The sequence below is a fragment of the Trachinotus anak genome, unplaced genomic scaffold, assembly GCF_046630095.1.
Source record: "Trachinotus anak isolate AG129_WGS33_773 ecotype Australia unplaced genomic scaffold, CSIRO_AGI_Tana_v1 ptg000028l, whole genome shotgun sequence".
NCBI lineage: Eukaryota > Metazoa > Chordata > Actinopteri > Carangiformes > Carangidae > Trachinotus > Trachinotus anak.
In genome coordinates this window covers 18,505,733-18,528,745 of record NW_027273879.1, presented here as the reverse complement: position 1 = coordinate 18,528,745, position 23,013 = coordinate 18,505,733, and the positions used below count along the sequence as shown (strand labels likewise).

Genomic DNA, 23,013 nt, shown 5'->3' with positions numbered 1-23,013 from the left:
AGAGCGGATTAGCGATGCACAAAGCGCCTTTACAAACACGGCTGATGCTGGTCGCCCAGCCTCGTCCCACCTACTCCATCACCAGCAGCCCGCAATGAGCAGCCCCGGCTCTGCCCGCTGCCCGCTGCAACGCCGCTAGCTGTCATGCTCCCACGGTCGGCCGGCGGTGTCGCTGTTTTCTGCCTGTCGAAGATGTTCCTGGGATACTGAGACACCTGTAAGAGGTGGACAGGTAGAAAAGTGATATATCTAACTAGCTAGTTTGTGCCCAATCGTCTGTTAGCTAAGAATGAATTATATGTAACCCAAGTTAGCCGTTTTGACAGTTAGCTAACGGTTAGTCCTGATAAACTAGCTAATGTTAGACAAGAATGTTTTTCCCAACAACAAATATAAACACAACTTAAAAAAAAAAAATCGGTATTTAATGATGCCTGTGTGCTTTCTCAAAGACTCTTCGCTTTAACAAAAAGTATTTCACCTGCTTTGAAATTAAAAATCGTTAAGTAGCCAGTAGCGCCTCTGTAATCAGCTAGTCAAAGATGGCAGCCATTTTTTTCCAGGCTAGACCAGCAAACCTTTAACAAGTAGCACTGAATTAGAAATACCATTGAATCTCTAATTAAATAATAAGAACCTTGTGCGTGTAATTATATTATATTATTTAAAGTTCTTTTTGCTTAATATATAAAATTAATGCTAGTTAATTTATCTATAGTAATTTTCATATATTGTTATAATGATGAAATGGGCCTTTTTCACAGTGTTTCTATGGCTTACCGGAACACTTGAATCAGACAGAGCCATTGTAAATGTTATTGGCAATACCTGTGCTTTTCCTAGTACGACACATCAAAATGCTGTGAGAAACGGCCATGAATGTGTTAGTTCTGTCACCCTTGTTTCATATGTGTATCATATTTGTTTGGCCGAACAAAGGAGTCGCAGCTTGGAAAACAAAAATCTATATTGTGCTTTAGGAGGAATATTTTCCCTTCAGTCTGGTCAGAGGAGGCATTCTGGAACCTGCGGGAAAAGTAATATAGCCTTAATTTTTTTTTCTACAGTTGTCCAGATATTCACAATCTTCAAATGACACTAATTTGAAATGTTTTGAAATACAGACACAAATAACTGTCAAATGCTTATTGCAATAATCCCACATTCCCACAAATGTTTTTATTTCATTTCATTAGTGGAAATTGTTTGTTTTTGTTGCTAATGATTAGTTATTACATTAGGACCATTACATTTACAGTTGAAATAGTCATGGGAAACAGGGAAATTCATATTTTTTTACAACACAGTTTTGCTGTAAATGACATTACACAACTATAACAATTTGCATCAGATCATTAATGGCTATGCAGTGTTACACAGTGTAACTTAATTTTGATGACACGCTCTTGAGCTTATTAATGTCTCCTCATAATCACCAGTGATGCTTATGAAGTAATTAACTACAGTCATTAACACAGTAGTTACTGAATATGAATACATAAATGTCTGTATTCACACATAGGTGATTTAATATTAATTTGAGTTTTAAAGCAGCTCATAGCAGTTTCAATAAGATCAAATATCCCAAAGTAAAATGCAGAAAGGTTTTCTTTTTCATTGTTTCCTGCTAGTTTGGTTAAAAATCACACAAAACCTTTTCATTCCAGGCCTGTTATTCTTGTTGATAGGCTGGCATGTATGAAATGAAATTCAGTAACTAAGCATGACTGATACACAGTAGTGTTTGCAGGGCCCTTGGCAAAATAATCTGGTGTCACTCAAGGCCTGGTGGAGCAGATCAATAGGATCGTGTATCTACACATTGTTGAGCTCCTGCAACATATTCTCACCTAAGTCGCGTGCATCCTTCTGCTGGAGCAGCCGTTACCGTGACAACAGTATGTGACAGAGGACGGTGATGGTGCCGAGTAGTAACCATGGCATCCAGTCTGTTATTGCCCTCTCTGCAGCCACAAATCTCATAGCCCACACAAACAGCCTGCACGCTTCTATAAAGTACAGGCTGGGAACGTCTGGGTGAATGTGGAGGCGTGTATGACACATTTTAATGACCCGAGCCAATCAGAAAGCTCCACAATATAGAGTGCAGCGTGCAGAATCAGGTCATCAGAGTGTATCTGAGGTAACGTTATCACTCTGCTGCTGGCGTTAACTCATGTCACACAACCTATATTTCATGCCAGTCCAGTTCTCTGCTGCTCTATTTCCTGAGAAGACATCAATAATTTGTGTCCATCTCTCTCTGCATGGATGAAGGTATACTGTACATGTCCTGTCAGTAGTTGTACGGCACGCAGTGAGCGCAGACTGAAGCCCTTACTGGAATTAACACACATTAATGTTTCATCGTTTCCCATCACACAGTTATCACGCAGAAAACCAGTGGCCTCGATTAAATGCACACTGCAGGTTCCCATATATTCATGAGACCATCCGGGATCCTTGTTCCCCTGCCCAGAGCCTGTGATCGCAGCCTGTCTGCAGGTGGTACTCTGCAGCAGGAACGGAGAGGATTGGTGGCAGGATGGTGGTAACCTTTACTGTCACTATGTAAGATCAACATGTTATTATTATAATTGTAATTATGTTAGCATGCTGGCATTAGCATTTAGCTCAAAGCATTGCTGTGCCAAAGACCAGCCTCAGAGGGCGATAAACCTGTTTAAAAATACATAAGAAGGAGTGGGCCTAAGTATATTATGAAATCAAAAAATAATTTATAAACTACATTAACAATCTGTGCATGATTTCTGACCCTACTGCATTATCAACTTGTACAAATATATTACAAAGTGTATGGTGTTAATGAGTTGTTTTTCCTGTTATAATAGAGACAAGAGGAAATGATAAATGGTCTCTAAAGGATGACAATATATCCAAGACCTTTTATGTAATTCATAAAATTACTATTCATGTATAAAAATTTTTTTTAAATTTTCATCAAATTATACTTACATGGCAGAGCCTAATGTCAGTGGCTTTTGCTCTTTCCTGTTTGTCTCGATTGACAAAGAGTTTGTGTTGAAAAGTGGTATTCTGAAATAAACATCTGGGAAAATGAAAATACAAAACAGCTGGAATGACATAAAAGCAGCAGCATTACATAATGTTTTACAAATGTATTGAATTATTTCACAATTTCATGGTTATATTACAAATCTTTGGGGTATTTGTTCATATAATTACTTCCTATTGAACTGGTTGGGTCTCATACAGTAAAAGGTATGTTATTAACTGTCACTCATACTGCCAACAGACTAAGTTAAACAACAGTATCTGAGACAAGTTTGCAAAAACATTTTTTGTGTCTATATTTTCCTTTACAATAAAATCTCAGGAGTAAATATGAATGATAATAAAGATTTAAACCATTTAAAGGTCAGTCCCAGCCCTTAGAACAGAGTAGATTCACTGTTTCGTGATTGAAATCAAGATTTATGTTACAGTTTTAGGGCTGATCCAGTGGTCTGGAGGGTTCCCAGAGGAAGGGTGGTGGGTCAGGGGGGACCTAAGCTGCTGATCTCACTGGCCGGCAAGTTACATACTGAGGAGATACTGTCATAACTGCATCATTGTGCAAACATTACTCTGCATGCACTGCACATGACACATTCTGGTGCACTTCGTTTATTTATTGAAGCCCTGTATTGTTGTTTACACAGGCAACCAGGAAATTAAAGAGATGACTGATGGTTTGTGAGGATGGAAATTTAAACCAGTTGAAAACTAAAATTGTCTTTAGAGCTGAATGAATGTAGAAATCCCTGGACATACAGTAATCCCTGGAAAACAGGCAAGAATCCTCTCTCAATCTTCTCTCTGTTCTTGACCAAACAGTTTGTACTGTTTGCATTTACACTTGAAAATAATCATTTTATGAGTCATTTTCTCTCTGACTGAGATCCTCATTATTAGCTCAAGGCTGCAGTCTGGCCATACGGACAAAATCAGGGGTTCATGAGTTCAAGTTCCCCATCTGGTTTGAAGGTGTACATGGTTTCCATAGTACTTGATTAAAATGCTGATAAATGAGTGAGGAAAGTGGAGGAATGGTCATGTATAATATACGACAACTGCACAAAGGGAGAGAAAGAGAGAGGCAGAGAAAGCATGTCTGACACATGGGTCACAAATGTGGATGAGAGAACTCCTTTGGAAAAAAAATTATAGCAAAGTCTAATCACCCGTATCCAACATGGTACATTCTTTTCTCCTCTACCTCTCATTGTCATTCCCTTATGCATTGTTACTTGAAAGAAGGCGTTCAGAATTCAGATTCAGTTTTTCTATTAATCGCTCATCAAAAAGTCTTTTTTTTTTGCATTTGCGCAGGACACAGTGTCTCTCTTGTGACAGCTTTAGATTCCCACTTGGCTCATTAACATTTAAGTAATACTGGTGTTATCTAAAAATGTTTTTGTTAGGTTCACAGAATTATATAATGTTCATCTTCAAAAATACAAAATGCCTGCAAGCTGTTAAAGGCAGGCACAGTTTAAGCCAATTTATGTATTCAGGCCTCTCCTTAAACAGTGAAGCTTCCAGAACGGCATGTTTTTGTGCAGTTCTAGCACACAATATACAAAATAGTTGATGAAATATTGTACACTATTTGGCCCGAGAGTATCTGCATATGTCAGACATATGTGATCATTGAACTTGTCATTCAGTTAAAGAAACCAGTGTTTACTGTTGGTAGGAGACAGGAAGCAAACAATAGCCTCCATTGTCAAAGTTAGACACATCCCTCCACCCAAGCTCCTCCCTGAGATGTTTAGTGACCATACAACCACATCCTGCTCCTTCCACCTTTGTGTTTCTTAAATGGGAATAGTGATATTCTTGTGGCTAATCTCAGCTAGAAGATAGCAGTTTGTTGTTCAGGGAGGTGAATGGATGGCATTGACCTTCTGTCAGTGCCACCACTGAGGAGCAAGGCACTTAACCTCTAACTCTGAGATTGTGATGTCATTATGTAGAATATGATTGAGGGAATAGTTTTAACCATAATCTGAATTACCCACAGAGGTCTCCTCCTCTTCACAACAAATTGATCTGGTGATTCAAACATAAAAACACTGAATAAAGCAATGTCACATTAAAGATATGTGTTTCTTCAAGACTGAAGAACGTTTGATCAGCTTGTTTCTCTGATAACTTATGATCCAAATTTCTGATGACTAAAATCCTTCAGAATATAAAAGAATAGGTTAGAATATAAAGTTAAAATGTCCAAGATCTAAAAAGTATATTGTAAAAATGAATCAATTAAACCTGGATAAAAAAGTCACTTCTGGCAGACAACCATGTGGAAAGGGGATTTGATGACCGTTACATCGATTAAAGGTCCCATATTGTATAAAGTGAGTTGGGTTTTTTTTATGTCTTTTTGATTATAAAGAAATTGTAGGTGCTATTTTCTGCATGCACACAGCCTGTATTCAGAAACTGAGCCTCAAAACGAGCCGTCAGGATTTCAGTAACTTTGTGATGTCAAAAGCATTCACTGCTGTCAGCTGTTCCCCTAGCCTGGCCATCCATTGCCCACTGTCCAGCCTTGCAGGATTTAGTTTCTCTTAGTGTGAACAATTTGTTTTTATTCGATCAGTCAGACAACAGTCAGCCAATCAGAAGAGAGGCTCAGAGTCTCTCTGAGCCTGAGAGAGGAGATGTAAAACTACACTGAAATTGTTTTTGGTTTGTAAAACCACAAATATATCTTCTTATGGATATCAATACATCAAATCACATTGTAAAAGTTTAAAAATTACAGATTTCTCTAGGTTTGAAAATGAATGCAGAAAAATTACATATTATAGCTTTAACATTAATCAAAAATATGTCATTTTGTACTGACAGTGTGTGGGAGATCACAGCTTTCGCTCATTCTCCTATGCATAAGAATTTACTATTTGTCCTCCAGCCTACAGTAATTACTGCCACAGCCACAAGAGGCTGCTCACAAAAATGTAAACATAATTTATTTCAAGTGTTTGAACGAAATGATCATTAGTGCACGTTCTCCTTCTCTTCTGTACTTCATTACTTTATGTTTCTTCCTTAAGCTCTCTCTTTCTCACATTTTTCTCCCTTTCTCATGTCTCCCACCTCTTTCTCCCAACAGCCACCCCCCCACCCTCTCTCCCAGCAGCTCATCACTCACCTTCTTTCTCCTCCTCTTCTCCGTCCCAGACCTCTCTCTTTCTCCTCCTCCCTGCTCTGTTGTCCAGACACATACACACTTCCCAGTGGAGAGTCTGCAGTGTGCTGCCAGTCTGTGAGCTGGAGAGACACTCAGGCAACACACACACCAGAGAAGTCCTCAAAAACAAACTTTTTGTCACAACTTTTTGTATTTTCCCAGCTGTGGATGCAAGACCTACTTTTGCTTTTCTTAATTCTTCCAGGAGTCAAGTTATTTCCACAGAAAGCTGCAATGCTTCCGTTCTACCTCTTGACTTTTGCTGGTGAGTACGTTTGTTAATGGTTGTGCCATTGCTGGTGCATGAGGGCATGTTTCTGTTAATGCCAGTTACCATGATTCATACTTACCATTCCCTGTCTCTAATGTCTCCCCTCTCTCTTTTTCTCCGTCTGTGCTCAAAGCCACCATCCAAGCCCACATCCAGCTGTTGCCAGGCTCCTGCAACTTTGAATCCAACACCTGTGGATATACGTCAGATGCAGACTTTATGAGCTGGACCCTGCACAAAGATGGTACTGGGAGGCTTTAATGGATGCCTCACTGTATCTTCACTCCTCTTTCCTTGAAAACCTTTTTAGTTTTGGGTGATGAGTGATGAGTGGAGACTGTATCATGGCTCTTTTAGTAGCAGTTAACAGGTTTGGCTGTGATGTTGCAGTTGTTTTGGTGCTGACTTTGGCCATACCACTGAAGCACACTAGTGAAAAGAAGCCCATCTGGTCTGCATTGATTGAAGCATCTCAGTCAGAACATCTGGAGTCAGTGAAATAACACATTCAGGCATTCTCTTTGGGTTGGTAGAGCAGCTGATACGGATGACTATGGTGCACACCCATATTTTAGTTATGTCACTGTCTATTTATGTGACGAGATCAAAGCCAACAGATGTCTGCAAATAAGATAATTTGTACATGGTTTAAGTCATGCAATTACCCTTTTGCAGAAACTTTAACGGAGTTGTTAATTTCTCTAACATTTTAATTTGCAGTATCTGTACTCAGATTGAATACACTTGTAGACTGTTGCGGAAAGCAAAGTCCGTGTGGGAAGTATTGAGAAAGGTCTGACTGCAGGTGTTGCACTAGCAGCTGGATGTTACTTGTGACATGACAAGGGGCCTGTTTGAAGAGGTGGAGGTTATGTTGATTACGAAACACTCTCAGATTGTTAGCCCAGTCTTAATCATACAACCTATCCCTAAATTTAACCATCTTTCACCTGATATGCCTAAATTTGGGAGGCCTGTTATCCTAGACTGATGGAGAATGATACACTAGAGGTGGTTCAAGAACTGGTCTGATTCCACATTTCCAAATCCTAGGCAAATCAGGCAGCCACACTTGGGCAAGGGCCAGATTATATTTCATCCTTCAGTGCGAGAACATATCTGAGTGAGCTGAACCTAAATGAACTTCCACATCTGTAAACTAGAGCCAGAATCATAGCTATTTTTAACTTTTTACCCTGTGGTTCACTGTCCATTACAGTAAGTAATATATAATATATACTGATATATCAATTATTTATTAGGTTTATAACGTGAGAAATGATGACAGGGCAAACAAACTGCTTTGTTTGAGCAACAACCATACAAAACAATGATGTTAAATTTACATTATCTTTTTCTTCCCAGAATGTTTATTGGATTTTCTTCAACACAAAAAATTCATTAACAGTTTCATTGTTGTGTCAAATATAACATTGAGAGTAGCAGAACATGTCAATAATCTGCAGTACAAATACATGAACAATGTTATAGAAAAAACGTAGCAAAAAGAAAACTAAACTCAACACAAAGCATATGCATTGGATAAGTTCACAATATCTAACAGAGAGTGTAGACCAATCACTTGACTGAATGCTTCAGGTCTGTTGAGAGGTACAATCAGAGCTCACGTGGAGATACCCTGCACTGTGGTTCTTATTCCTAACCCACTCTAATCTTTGCCCTTTTGATTAGTGCAGATTTCCTCCAAGCACAACACTGTCCTACTGCTCCAGTAGCTACTGTGTCTGCAGCCAGACCCTGTTGGAAAAAACTTCTTAATAAGACTCTTTTTTTTCCACCGTTTCTTGCTCATATTTGTCTGAAAATTGCTCTGCTGTTGCAGCCTGTCTCACTTTCTGTCTTTCCCCTGGGAAATGTCAACCACTTTCTCTTTTCCTGTTTCCATCCTTGTTGCTATTGCCACCGGCTTGTTAAAAAGATCAGGGCAGTTGATGCGTTAATGGTGTGCTCAGCTCCTGCTCATTTATTCTCCTCTCTCAATTCTCTTTTCCCTTTTCTGTGTTCAGTGCAGCACAGCTGAAGCTTTAACAGAACTCGTCATCTTGTATATATTTGAAATTTTGATTTTCTTTTTTCTTTTCTGAATCCAAATAAGGCACATACACTAATTAAACCAAGGAAGCATATCAGTGTGAGCGTGAGTCAACGTTAAGATTGGGTAGATTTAAATTCCACTTCAGCATCTAACTACAAACATTTGCAACCAATTGCAGTTTACTGGCAAAAACATTGACCAAAGTGAAGGTGAAATGAGCTCAGCTATGGTGTGTGTGTGTGTGTGTGTGTGTCTGTGTCTGTGTGTGTGTCAGTGTATTTGAATACACATGTGTTGGTCAGGATGTAGGAGCCCTGGGGCAGCAGGGCATTCCACAGGGACAAATAATAAATGGCAGACCAGTGAAGAGAGCTCAGAACCCCCTGGAGCAGAAAAGAAGCTGAGATTTACTGTTATGATGAGAGCTGTGGTGGATTTCATGTTGCACAGAGTCAGAGTATTTTGACTTTGGATAAACATCCTGATGCAAAATGTCTGATTCTGTGAATTTGTCTAAAATTTTGTAACTTGTTTCTGGAAAATGATCCAATTGAAACAAGATCCAGTTTTTAACATGTTTCTATCCCCTGCTGTTCTACTTTAAAGAGAAACTGCTTTTCTCAAATCAAAGAAGGCACTGGCACTAAGTCAAGACAGCACAGGAGTTTGATTGTGTGCCAATACTATGATCAATTAAATTTGAAATCAGTCAATTGAGGTGCTTTAGTGCAGATTGCTGCTCGGATGTCAACCTCAGTTCTTCAGGACCTCATCTTGTATAGAACAAATGAATAATAGTCAAATTATTCAATGTATGTAGCCATGCAATTGGTGGGGATAGAAGGTCAGTTTGTAGGTCAGTCCACCACTGTGGTCCAGAGTGAAATACATCAACAACCACTGAATAAGCTGCTTGATCTTGACTCCTCTTCTAGTGCCACCATCAGGTCAGATATTCAAGTTGTTTGGTGCAACCAAATACCTGCAGAGTGGTATACCCTGCAGCCTCAGCTGCACTTTGTGTTTATTGCTAAACAGCAATGTTAGCATGCTAACATGCTAAGCTGCTCTGGAGAAAATGGAAAACCTGCTAAATACCACAGAAAACCTTTGTGCCTGCAGCCTCACAGAGCTGCTAGCATGACTGTAGAGTCGTCTGGAGACAACTGTGTTGCTGTGATCTTGGCAATGCTCACAAGCTAGAAAGAAACTTGCTCAGAACCAATCATTGTGTGAATAATCAACCAATGACTTTCTCTGAGAATTTAAGGGATTTTTGCCTTGCAGTTTTTTTTTTAAATCTTCTCCTCCAGACACATTTATCAAGGCTTGGTAGAGAGTGACATTCTTGTTCCACCCATGCATCACAGTGCATACAACACTTTTTCTTTTTGGCAAATTACTACAGAGCTTAAGTTTGAATTTGCCACAATTTGGAAGTTGACATTTTCCAACTTTTGACTCCTCTCATACCTCCTAAATTAAGGTGCTGACTGGCCAGTCTCTTTTATAGCTGACAAATGCTGCTAATTGGCAGTCAACCGATGATAGGAACAATCTCCAGTGTACTATGATGCAAAAGTAGATGCAACCAGGTTCATAGTGAATTAAATAAAATAGAAAAATAGATCATTGTTTGCTTCAATTTGGATATAAAACTTTCAAAGATTTATTAAGGAGGATGCAATATTTTTAAGGCTTCAGTTGTACACTGCTGTAATGCTGTGCAGTAAACCTGAATTATTTTTACGAAACGGTTTTCATTTTAAAAATTATTCCAATGACAGAAAAGTTGAAAGTCTTTTAATGCATATCTCAAGATTCTATGAATTTATACTTTCATAACACTAAATGTCAGTGAAAATGAGTGGAAACCAATGGCTACCTGATAGATATTTTTGTATTTCTTGAAAGTAGCATCATTCACGATTTAAGAGCTAAATCCTACACACCTTTTTATTTCAGGCCGTTTTGTCGCAGTGGACGGGGGCACGACCAATGACCAGGACGATGAGATAGGTGCAGGTGACAGACCACAGAGAGAGATCACAGGGGTCCTGCTGAGTCCAGCTCTGGAGCAGGGCGAGTGGAGCTGCCTGAGGCTCGTCTACCAGATCATAGGGTCAGGAAGCCTGGAGGTCCTGCAGCGCATGGAGGGAAAGAGCTTTGACAGGCCACTGTGGAGCAGCCAGACGCCCTCTGACAGCTGGGTCATCTCAAGCATGGACCTGCATAACAACACTGAGCCTTACAGGGTAAAATACTAAATAGAGTCTAATCTTTGTTTAATAAGAGACCAGCTTAAAATGATAACAAGGCTAAAGTCTAAAGCTCCTCTAATGGTCCCTGGAGGGATTTTTATGTTTAATTTATTCCATAATATGAAAATGTTGGATGAAACAAATGGCATACTGGCAGTTTAACTATTATTACAACCTCACCAGTAGCGCTGAAAGTGTCATGTTTGTGCTGATGATAGCACTAAAGAAAAGGTCAGAATCAGGTTTATTGCCAAGTATGTTTTCACGTACAAGGAATTTGTTCTAGTGTTCAGGTCACACACTTTTATACACTTATCAAAATGGACACTGTTGTAAATTGATTTTTTTCTTAATGGCCAGAAAAGGGCAGGAGGATGCAAAAACATTACATATCATTCATTACTGAGGACATTGAATATAAATAGCAAGTGTCATGTAAGTCCAGCTTTTAGTTTTTGAGATGTCATAGATGTGGAAAAAAAGTCACCAAAATTGTTGGAACACATGCAAAAAAACCACAGAACAAAAACACTGGGTCAGTTAACAGTTATGCACAACTGTAAATACATGATGGAGTGTAAGGGCCACTGTTAGGAAAAGATTTAAATAGTTCTATTTGAATATTTTGAGAAAGAGGCCATAATGTTATGAGAATAGAGTTGTAGAAAAAAGTATATTATAAGTAACAAAGTCATAATATTGCTACATTATCCATAATATTTGAAGAAAAGGTAATTATATTTCCATTTCTTTATCAGAAAACTTTCTCACAGAGCTTTAATGCTAATGAGGGAAGAAATGGGCCATAAACAGTGTAACTGTAGGCTCCTCTGGTGCTGGTAAATTTGGTAAATTAGAATTAGTAAACCAGTAAAAATGTACCAGCACCACACTAATTTACTAATTATTTACTATTTATAGAGTACACTGTGTCACAGCAATGAATATTATTTGCTGCTGACTTTCCTAAGCAACAGAGGTGCAGAAAACAACATTTCATGCTGTTGCTGTAAGGACGACAGATATAGGTTGACGTTACACATGCACGCCCTAATTGAGGCCAGTATGAAGTGTGTTGAGAAGCACACACACCTACACCGACACACATTATCTAAACACTGGGTGGGAACAGTACAGCTCATGTTTATATTATATGCAGATGCAGAGCTGACTCTGACAGGGTTGTGACCTACATGATGGTAAACCAGGCCTCTGCTATGTGAGGGCCCCTCAGCTCATAAACATGCTTCAGTCCAGACCTTGGTGAAAAAAATCAATATGCCAGTGGTTTAAACTTCACTCTGACTGAGAAAATGTTCTGACATTAACTTACACTCAACTCAAAAGCACCAACACGTTCTCACATTCCTAACTTGTGACTGAAAATGACTGATCTGTGTTTCAAATTTCAAATTACCATCACAGAAATGACCATCGTTATGTTCTTGTTTTGGTTAAAACTGCATTAATATTTTTTGCCCATTAAAGGAATAGTTCAGCATTTTGTTAAACTAAGCTAGCTGTTCCCCCTGTTTCTAGCCTTTAGCTATGTTAACCACATTCTGATTGTAACACAAAGACATGAGGGTAATGTCAATCGTCTTAGTCTTAGAAAGAAAGTGAATTAGTATGTTTACCAAAATGTCAAGATATTAAGTAACAATGACAGGCTACAGATGGAAAGTAGCTACAGCTAAATCTGGTACAAAACATATCTTTTCATTGTTTGATGCATGGTTTTGAAAGTAAAATGTGAAAAGCTCATAGTGCTATGGAGTTTTTCAGCCTCTTTTAGCTTATTGCTTTGGTTTTATGACATGTACTGGATTGTTCAGTTTCAGGGCTCCTTGAGTTCCTGATAACATCACTCAACTTTACCTTCCCAACAACAGTTAGCAATTAGCGTTAGCCGCAGAAGAAAGCAAGCATCTAATAGCTAAAGAGCTAGCTATTTTTCTCAGGAGTTGGTGGAGACTAAAGTGGAGCTAAAAGGAAGTGAATGGATTTTAAAATGGGTAACTATTTGCTAACAAGAGCAACTTGTCCACAATTTTTAACACACATGATAAAGAAAACATTTATTCATCGAAATAAGTGCAAATGAAATCTGAGATTGCGCCTCATCCCACACACACACACACACACACACATACACATACAAGTCCTGACCTTGTGGCATAATGAGTGTGTTTCTTCTCTGTCATCTCTTCTTCTGTAAGTCATTTTACAGCAAACCTGCTGCTGCTCACAAGAGCTTTGAAAGTAAATTACGTATCATTACATTTCATGCATGCACTCTCTCTGACCTTCCATACTTCAGCTCACTGTCTATGATGTCATTCACGTGTCACTCTGAATCACTGGGTTCAGGTTGTTATTGAACATGTGTTTCTGATTAGGTTGTCATTGAAGGTAAACCTGGACAGAGCGATGGGACCAGTGTGGCCATCTTTGAGATCCACATCAGCCCCGGATACTGCCTGGGTCAGTGACTTCACACATCCACTGATCAGCCTCAGCACTGAGACTGATCACTGGTTTTAATGCTGTGGCTGATTACTGTATATCACTCACACATCTTTCTTTAAACAAAAAAACATGGCTGGATTAAAAACCATCTGTGCCCTGTTCCTTAAACTCTCTCTCTCTCTCACACACACACACACACACGAACATATTTGGTGCATTATAAAGTGAAAACATTATAGAGATCCAATAGCATGAGAGCCTTTTGCACCCACACAGCAGCTGATTTCTCATTTTCTCTACATCCAGATTGTGATTTTGAGGAGTCTCATCTGTGTGGATACAGTAACCAATGGAACGCCAATGTAAACTGGTATGTGGGAGGAGGTGGGGTCCAGCTCCTTCACAACAACATGCCAAATGACCACACATACAACAACAGGACAGGTGAGTAAGATTTACATTATATTCATACAAAGTGTTTTTAACCAGTGAGTCAGAGCAGGTGCAGTGTGTTTGTTTGTCTCTCAGTACTTTGTGACTTCTCAACCCTGTCTGTGGCACCCAACCCCAACCCCATTTGTTCATACTTAAAGGATAACACTGGGATGTTTGATGTTCTTATTTATTCATGGGTTTTATTCATGACTCAGCATTCAAAATGTTTCCAATCAGTCCACTATTGAGCAAGAACAGTGAACCCAGAACTGCTAAACAGCTGCTGCAATATAATCAAATGGTGCATTTGTCCACTAAAACATGTCTTTGCCACTGACAGGTTCATATTATTATTATAAATATCTAAAACAATCTGGGTAGGATTCCTACAGAGATGGCACTTTCTGTTAAAGCGTAAGATCCTTTTCGTTTAACCAGAAACAGCCATTATATCACTCTGTTCAAAGTCACCAGACTCCATTGACAAAAACAGTCATTTTACTTCACAGGACAGGGACTTGCTGGTCTGCCCCTGCCTCAGTCACTTAGTTTGTTTGTGTTATTGTGTGACTTCCAGTGTGGAAGAGGTACTCAGATCCTTTACTTAAGTAAAAGTACCGCACAATAACACAAACAAAACTGATTCATGGTGTTAACCTGGTCTTATACATGTCATGACAAGACTGACAACACCAACTAAACAACATTTTATTGACTATATTTAAACATGTAATCTAGACCTGCTTTAGATTGAAATATATTCATTTTAATGTTGTGTAAACGATAGTTATATATAACCCAGATTCAGTATTGATTTAGCTGTCTAGATATCTGTTGACCCGCAAATCATTAAATCAGTTCTCACTTGATATGAGTAAATATATTCTACAAGCTGATTCATGTTTAAACTCCCTCTCAGGTCACTTCATGTATGTGGACTCCATCTATGCCAAGACCTTCAAAGAAGTGGCCAAACTGGTGTCCCCTATGACGACGGTGCCGATGTCCGGCTGCCTGAGTTTTCAGTATCAGCGAAGCGAGGAGAGAGGGAACCTGTTCTCTGTCTTCACCCGGGACCGTATGGGCCAGTACCAGGAGCTGTGGAAGGCAGAAAACCAGAGTGATTGGAGTGAGACGCTTGGAGAGTGGATACCTGTACAGGTGGACCTGAAGGCACCATACTCTGTACAGGTCAGTGTGAACATGTTAAAGTATGTCATATTTATGTACATGTCATTTTAATCCCGTATGTCCTGACTTTTACATAAACAGATTCTAAAGTGAGAGGATGTACATTACACAGTGTTCCTCTCACTAATGAAAGAGTGAAGTAAACGCACATTTGCAGTAGACTGAGCGGGTTTCACTGCTACAGCCTCACTTGGTCTGGTATGACCAGTGGCTGATGTTAGCCAGTGTTAGCTAATGTTAACAAACTTCAGATAAATGCTTGATTTTACTGACTTAATGACTCGTCTCCACTTGTACTACTGTTACAATACATTTAAGCTCAGTCAAATCACCTTGTAATGAACAAGGGACTCAAGAGAATTATGGGACATGTGGGGAAATACATTGTGCCATTTCTCTTTAGTTGTCACTTGTGGTCACTGTGGCCGCTGTTTGGCAAAAGTTACATAGTCTTGCATTAACTATGAATTTTCACCAGTGTTATATTTAACAAAACAAACATTTATCTCAACTGAAGATGCTCCAGAACTTTATAGTCTGATTTGTGATGTGCTGATACAAACTTGTTGCACAGTGATTAATTACAGAAGAACAGATATGAGAAAAACAAAAACAATTATATTACAACTCTGTGTATTTCTCAACCCACCATGATCACAATCTGTTTACTCTCTAATATCATCAAAAGTGCAACAAACCTCAGCTGTGAGTTTTGACCTTCTCTCTGGGGTGTTGCTACTGTGCTAAGATAGTACATAAAGCTGGAGACAAAGCTTCAAACAGTCAGCAGTGGTTCTGTTTGTGAGGCAATATAAGGTTTGTTTTTCATAAAATAAAAGATCTTTGTTCTTATATCTGTTTGGAAAATGTGACAGGGTTCATTTTTTGTTCTTTTTCACCCACCTAGACAATAATTATCAAACAGATAGATACAATAAATATAGTGCTGCTACCACAAAACTGTACATACCTAAATTTACATGTGTGTGTGTGTGTGTGTGTTTGTGTGTGTGTGTGTGTGTGTGTGTGTGTACATCTGCATGCACTTAATTGCATGATGCTTTGTTTACGAGTCCCTGTCTCCATGTGTCTGTCTGCCCCTTCAGGTGGTCTTTGAAGTGGCATTTAACAGTCCAAGAGGCGGACGAGTTGCACTTGATGACATTTCCTTTTCTCCAGAATTTTGCAGCTCAGACACTGGTGAGCTGCAGACACAGTCACTCATTGTTAATACTAAACAGGCCTATTGTAATGTCCCCATTGAAACAGCCACATTTATTTTTAATGTCGCCATTCAAACAGTCATATTTATGATAGAATCCCTTCTTAGTGAAAATTTTCAGGTTAAAGGGGATAATCAAACAGAGGGCAGAAAGATAGAAGGTAAAAGAGAGTGACAAAAGGAAAGAAAAGGAAAGAAGGAGGGATGGAAAAATGACATTAAAGAATGAGGGAAGATAAGTTGGAACGGAGTGAATGAGGAATGAAAAAAGAAAGGAGCAAACAAATTAGTTAATTAATCAAAGAATAAATAAAGAAATGAAGAGAAGAATGAAGGGAACAAAGGAATAAATAAGCAAACATGTCAATAAATTAATGCAGAAAGGAAGGAGATGAGGGAGGGATAAAGGAAAAATAAACAAACATGAAGGAAGGAAGGAAGGAAAGAAGGAAGGAAGGATACAAGATCAGATCTGCTTAAAAATCTTTGACAGATCAAACCTTGGAGGTTCACATGATGTGGGGATAGAATGTCAGGTCTGTCCTGGAGGTGGTGATATGGACATCATGTGCACCTTAAATTTCGTAGCTATGTACAGTTTGCAGCAGCTCGGGGTGAGGTCAGGGGGTCACTATGTATCCATGTCAAATGTGAATCTTATATGTGTCCATGATGTCCATGTCATTAAAAGATGAAAATCACTGTAGAGCCACAGAAGTGCTGATTCAGTGCATGTTATTCCACAGAGCCGACCTTTGACCCCTCCATCGCCAGCTGTGATTTTGAGTCAGGTTTGTGCCACTACACCCAGGACCAGGTGAGAGGGTCATCATGGAGGAGAGTGTCTGTGAAGCCCAACATCTTCAGGAACGGAGACCACACCACAGGGGCAGGTGGGAATTCAACAACTGATAATGGATTTCATGCCATTAAAACCTGCATGAAGTGGCTGTAATCAATATTTTTGATCTAACTTTAAACCAGTGACAATGTGAGAACAGTGTGATGTGATGGTCATGGGGTCATGCCAGATATTTTTGTTGTGAGTTGGTATACACCATCAACAGAGCTAAAAGAGAAAGAATACTGGACTTTACACGTATCAGGTGGAAACAAAAACAACTCAGTGGGATGACAATGTTGTGTCTTCTGGATTTGTGAAGACAAAATCGATGCATGCTGCTTTCTGGGTGCAACTGGGGTAAAGTAAAGCAGGATCTGGGGCTGAAAAACATCCGAAAACTGTTGAAGTGCAGATCAGTCCCGGATGTGAGTGTGTATGGGAACATTCATGGAAAACTGATTCCAAGGAAGTGAGATTTTCACAAGAAAATAAAAGCTATTTTCTCCTTCCAGGGTCTTTCCTGTTGGCTCACTCGTGGCTGAGCCCGCGCAGTGGCTACATGAGTCGGCTGATCGGTCCAACCCTGCCAGGGAACATGAAGTACTGCCTCAGATTTTACTTCTCTCTGAGGGGTGAGTGGCACCACGAACTCTCCACATTGAAGGATATTTGCTGAGACCTTTTCCCTGTGTGGTGGTGTTTGAATCTATGTGTGAATTCTTTGCTGCTGTGATTTATTTCACTGACTCACCGACCACAAAAAACTCTGGAAACTGCAGGTTTCAACCAGACAGACCAGGCTCTGGCTGTGTATCTGAAGCAGAGCAGCAGCCAGGAGAAGATCTGGACTCAGGGGGAGAAGTCCAGAGGAATCTGGATCGCAACGGATGTCACCTTCCAAACATCACAGCCTGCCAAGGTCAGAGGAGAGGAAGTGTAACACTGGAGGGTCATCAGGAGATGTGTGAAAAAATAAACAAAGGGACAAACAAACAGAGAGGAAAGAAAGGAGGGAAAAGAGTGAATTAGTAACAGAAAGGAAAGAAATGAAGGAGAGAAGGAAAAACCAAATTAAAGAATGGATGAATTAATAAAAAGAAAAACAGGAGTAAGGAATGAAGGAATGAATGAGGGATGTGAGGAACGAATTAAGTAACAAGTGATTGAACAAAGACAAATGAACAAAAAAGTAACAGAAGAACAGAAAAAGGCAGCAAACATGAAATGAATAGAGAAAAAATGAAGGAAGAGAGAAGGAAATGTAATACAGGGACTGTTACATAAAAAGGAAAGGAAGTATTTTAAAGAAAACATGAAGTATTTAAGGATTAAAAGGCAAAAAAAAAAAAAACTCAAATAAACAAAGTGATGAATGAAATGCAAATCAATTAAAATAATAAAAGTCTAGTTAAGTCAGTCTAAACAGGAACTAAATACAAAAACAAATGACTAGTCGTCCATTTAAAAACTGTCTGCTCAGTTGTGTGTTTGAGCCTCTTTTATTCACTGAACAGCTGCTGTCAGAGGACACAGTATCACCATCATGTGTTCTGCAGGATGACAATTAAAATATGCTGGTGCCACAAACGCTTTATGACTTTTTTTTTTTTTTTAACACAGCATTTGATCGAAGACTTCTTTCCTTCCTAATTAGGGATTTCAGAGCCTCACACAAACATCTGAGCAGAAAGAAACAACCACAACAAAGTGTCTGAGGCTTTGGTTCAGTTCTGTTCGAGGCTGATCTGTGAACTATTAATGGTAATAAAACTGGTGGAATTCCTCTGGTACGACACCGCTGATGAGGACGCCTCTGCTCTTTGTTTTGCTGTTCAGGTGCTTTTCATCAGCACCTGCAGGAGCTTTTGGGACTGCGGCTCTGTGGCTCTGGATGACATCACTGTGAGCCTCGGAGACTGTGAGCTGACGGCAGGTAACAACTGCTAAATTACTTCACTCCATTGTCCAGTAAGATACTGTAGGACATACAGTAGCATCACTTATGCTGTGGTACTTAATCATAATTGCATTTACCTGTAAATAGTACTATTGTTTGTGATTAGATGCTTGATGCATTTGGCTTTGTCCCTGTACTCTGCACAATGACAATGAAATCTTGACTGGGAATCAAGGCCGATTATTAACTGTGCAACACAGGAAACTGCTCCAGGGTCCTAAACCACCAAGGGCCCAAAAGTTAAAACACAGTGCACGACAGTTTGTTTGGGAATGTGCACCAGTAAAGTAATATATCAACTACAAACTACTACTACTGTGATATTTTTGCATATAAATATAATTGTACTATGAAAATTCATTACCAACACAACATCCACAGTGCACAGGGAGCAGCAGGTGAGGGGGTCAGTAGTAGTCAAAAGTAAAGGGTCTCCCCTTCATCAAGGAATCCAGGGCCAGTCTGAACCTGTTGTTGGCCCTAAGCAGATTTTGCCTCCTCCACATCCCCTGATGGCTGCAGGCCCCTGCTGTCAAATACAGCTCATCCAGATGTTGTGATTTAAGCCACACTTCAAAAAGCACTGCCTGCTGATGAAGTGAAGACACACTGTTCAGAAATGAACTCAGTCTGATGTTTGCAAGTTAAAAAGGGATCAGATTAAGATTTAATTTTGAGTGAATCGAGAGAGAAGCAGCTAAAAGTTACACACTGATAAACATCAACTTTCTGTCAGTTGATTGTTGTTTTTCACACAGTAAACTCCGCCCCAATATGAAGTAACCTTCATTTTCCTGTTGCAGGTTCGTTGTCGTCACTCCTGCCAGGACACTGTGACTTTGAAAGAGGCCTGTGTGGCTACACTCAGGACAAGCAGACTGATGCTGGTGACTGGGAGTGGAGGAGAGGACCCACCCCCACCTCCTACACAGGGCCCAGAGGGGACCACACCACGGGCCTCGGTGAGGCTCTCCTCCTCCCTGAAAACAATAATACCCTGTACTCATTATTATTCTGTAGCACAACAATACACAGAAATTCTTCAGGTGCTGTTGGGACTGTTGTTTAAACACCTGTAATGAGACACACCTGCTGACTTTTGATTGGCAGGATACTACCTGCACATGGAGGCGTCACCTATGCTGCCCGGTCAGACTATCCGTCTGCTCTCCCGCCCTCTGAGGGGCTCCAGGGGGCCGCAGTGTCTGCGCTTCTTCTACCATATGTATGGCTCCGGCACGGGCCAGCTCAGCATTTACCTCGACAAGGACGGACAGGACACGTTGCTGTGGCAACGGAGCGGCGAGCAGAGCATTGCCTGGCTGAGGGCCAGAGTAGAGTATCAGTGTGACAGCCAGCATCAGGCAAGACTGGGACCAAGTCTCTCCAAGCTGTTTTTTGATTATAGATAATCGTATATTTTAGGTCTGTGGGCTGGACATGGTGACTTTGAGTAGTGAGGACGGTATTCATGTGCCATTGGTGCATGAAAATAAGGGCTCGGGTTATAAATGTGTCAGAAATTACTTACTGACTTTTCTTGGAGGATCTAGTGACTTTTTAGATGAACCCTTCAGATATTCAAACATCAAGAATTCAAATTTCCGTCATAACTAAGCCTGACTGACATATTGAGTCCTTTCCATTTGGCCAACATTGATCCTTCACAGATTCTAACCAACAGCACAAATACACAATGAAATTGTCTGAACGACTGCAGGTACAGTGAGTGTGATATTGTCTTGGTTCAGGCTGGATATTATAGGACTGATCACAACTGTGACCTAGCTGCTATTTGAAGTATTAAGTATTTGGACCAAGTCTTTCCCTGATGAGCCAACACAAATGTGGAGCCAAGGATAAAAAAGGAGAGAGAAGGCTTCTGTAAAGAAAAGTTGGACAAAGTAGTAAAAGTGTTAAAGCTTTATTAATAGTGGGGATTATATACACGTTTAAATCACATCTTGTCAGCGCTGTAATTTCCACAGAAATCTGGCTGCTTCTTTTACTATCTAAATGAGCTTCTGTGTTACAGTCTGAAAAAAAACATCTGCACAGGATCCACCTCTTCTTAAGCTCCTCCAGAGGCCTGCTTTCCTCAGTACTAGTACAGGAATGTCCTCAGTGATGGCAGAACGTGATCCATTTCTGAGTAACGGAGGAGTTAGCAGAATGGAAAACACTCTTTTTCCCTTAAAGAAGCTACTGCAACAAGGGCTGCTCCAGCTGTTAGCAGGCAAACTAAGGGCTAGTTCCCAAAACCTGAGTCAGCTAACATACAGACTGAAACATGAACATTATCCCAGATCAACAGAAGGAACCTCACTCACCAACAACTTTAGGGCAACTTTTCAATTTTCCCTTAAACATATCTCCTGAACTGTCACTGGTAAACATTCAGTATTTCCTCTGCACACTGATGCAGCCAACAGGAATAAATCTCTGCTTTTTGTTCACCACATGCTGTTTTCTCTAGTGCCACTAACAGGCCTTTGTAGAGGTTTGCTCTCAACTGCTTCCTTGTCAGATCAATATGAGACCATATAAAAGACAAAACGTATGTTTCTATCAGCTAAAACATCAAACAACTTCTACATTAATCTAAATTATGATTGTTTCTCTTTGTGTTGTTGAACCAGATTGTGTTTGAAGCAACCAGAGGTTCATCAGTGAGGAGTGACATCGCCATTGATGACATTGTCTTTGAAGGTGGACCTTGTCCAGGTAAACAACCTATTTATTGAACACACTGCTGGAAACACTGAGGATTTAAGGTCCTGCAAAGAAACAAAAAACACAGGAAGTTATTTGAAGATCTGTAGCCACTCCTGATTTCTTAATTTCCCCTGCAGAAAATGAGATTCAGGCCACCGTGGGAACCTCCAATGAGATTGAGTAGAGGTGAAGAGGAGAGCCGCTGTGTAGGATGCATGAACCCTTTTTTTTTTTTTTTTTTTTTTTGCACATTACAAACAAACCAAAGCATTGTCCACTCCTGACTCCTACATGTCAATCTGAACTTTTCATGTAGTTCTATTTTCATGAAGCAACACATCAGTTGTATCATAGTCAACACTTCTTTCTGCACTGTAGCAACAGAGGGTGTGTTAAACTGTGTTTGTCTTCACATTTAAATGCATTAGATTAATGCTCATTGCTCAAATAAAGTGAGACAGTTATTCAACATGTCTGTGGTTTTCATTGATAACTGCTGAGTTCAGATACAGGAAATAACGTCAGTCAACAGGTGGGAATACAGCCTAGTCTGACTGATGCACATGATTTAGTGTTGTATTGTCTCATTTGTATGGAAACATATGTTCCATTAATTAATCATTAATCAATAACACTGCCATGTACTCAAAGGAAGACAACGCTTAAAGGAATAGTTCAACCTCTTTTTTTGGTACCAACCAAAATGTATCTGTAGCACAGATTATTGAAAACGATCATCGCCTGTATGAATTGGTCAGACTCATTCTCTTTACTTGAATTTTAATTTTGTCCATTTAGACAAAGTTTTATGTGTCAAGAAAACATTTATCATTTTGTGAAATGAAAAATGGTTTTGTAGAGAAACCTGTTGTTTCGTTATCTTTACTGAAACTCAGATATTGTTCTGGCACAAATATTGATAAATTTGGGACCAAATAGCACTGATACTGACACAAAACTATATATATATATATATATATATATATATATATATATATATATATATATATATATATAAAGACAACAATAAGTATTATTATTGAATATAGATTAAGGCAAAAAAAAAACTGAACTTGGTCAGAACTCTCCACTCAGCTGCAGTTATTGTATCTGAGTATTTGTGGGCCTTGTACAAAAAGTCTGTCAGTCCTCTGTGGTGGACAAACACTGTAGACACATACTTTATTTGCATAAATGGAGCCACTGTGGGAACCTCCATTTCTTTAATGCAGTTCCTTGTCCTTATTGACCGACATAGACACCGACCCCAGTTGCTGTCGAGGTCGACACAGCTCAGATGAAAGAAATTAGTGAAGAAAGAACAGATGCTGTTAGGGTCCAATAAAAACGTGGGAATTTTAAGTGATCA

General features: G+C 39.6%; 1 protein-coding gene across 7 annotated transcripts; it reads left to right on the top strand.

The window, feature by feature from the left end:
* The first annotated feature begins 79 nt into the window (after window positions 1–79).
* On the top strand, window positions 80–22,115 carry LOC139611880 (MAM domain-containing protein 2-like). Of its 7 annotated transcripts, XM_071466864.1 has the most exons (19): window positions 90–232; window positions 2,386–2,571; window positions 3,468–3,553; window positions 3,684–3,814; window positions 6,429–6,488; window positions 6,628–6,738; window positions 10,516–10,805; window positions 13,211–13,295; window positions 13,587–13,724; window positions 14,635–14,906; window positions 16,013–16,106; window positions 16,875–17,021; window positions 17,485–17,604; window positions 17,752–17,891; window positions 18,809–18,905; window positions 19,733–19,891; window positions 20,040–20,293; window positions 21,569–21,653; window positions 21,782–22,115. In XM_071466864.1, exons 5-19 carry the CDS (start codon window positions 6,458–6,460, stop codon window positions 21,826–21,828), a joined length of 2,070 nt encoding a protein of 689 aa, XP_071322965.1. In that variant the 5' UTR covers window positions 90–232; window positions 2,386–2,571; window positions 3,468–3,553; window positions 3,684–3,814; window positions 6,429–6,457; the 3' UTR covers window positions 21,829–22,115. The 7 variants fall into 7 exon arrangements, with proteins under 7 accessions (XP_071322969.1, XP_071322966.1, XP_071322965.1 ...); XM_071466865.1 differs by having other exon boundaries at window positions 89–217; window positions 3,468–3,814; XM_071466866.1 differs by lacking the exon at window positions 2,386–2,571 and having other exon boundaries at window positions 104–232.
* The last annotated feature ends 898 nt before the right edge of the window (window positions 22,116–23,013 follow it).

Bases quoted from the DNA above. Each gene is read 5' to 3' on its own strand.
- LOC139611880 (XM_071466862.1), top strand. From the start codon at position 6,119: ATGTCTCCCACCTCTTTCTCCCAACAGCCACCCCCCCACCCTCTCTCC. The intron at 6,739-10,515 runs GTACTGGGAGGC...TTTTTATTTCAG, and splicing joins CTGGACCCTGCACAAAGATG to GCCGTTTTGTCGCAGTGGAC. The intron at 10,806-13,210 runs GTAAAATACTAA...GTTTCTGATTAG, and splicing joins ACAACACTGAGCCTTACAGG to GTTGTCATTGAAGGTAAACC.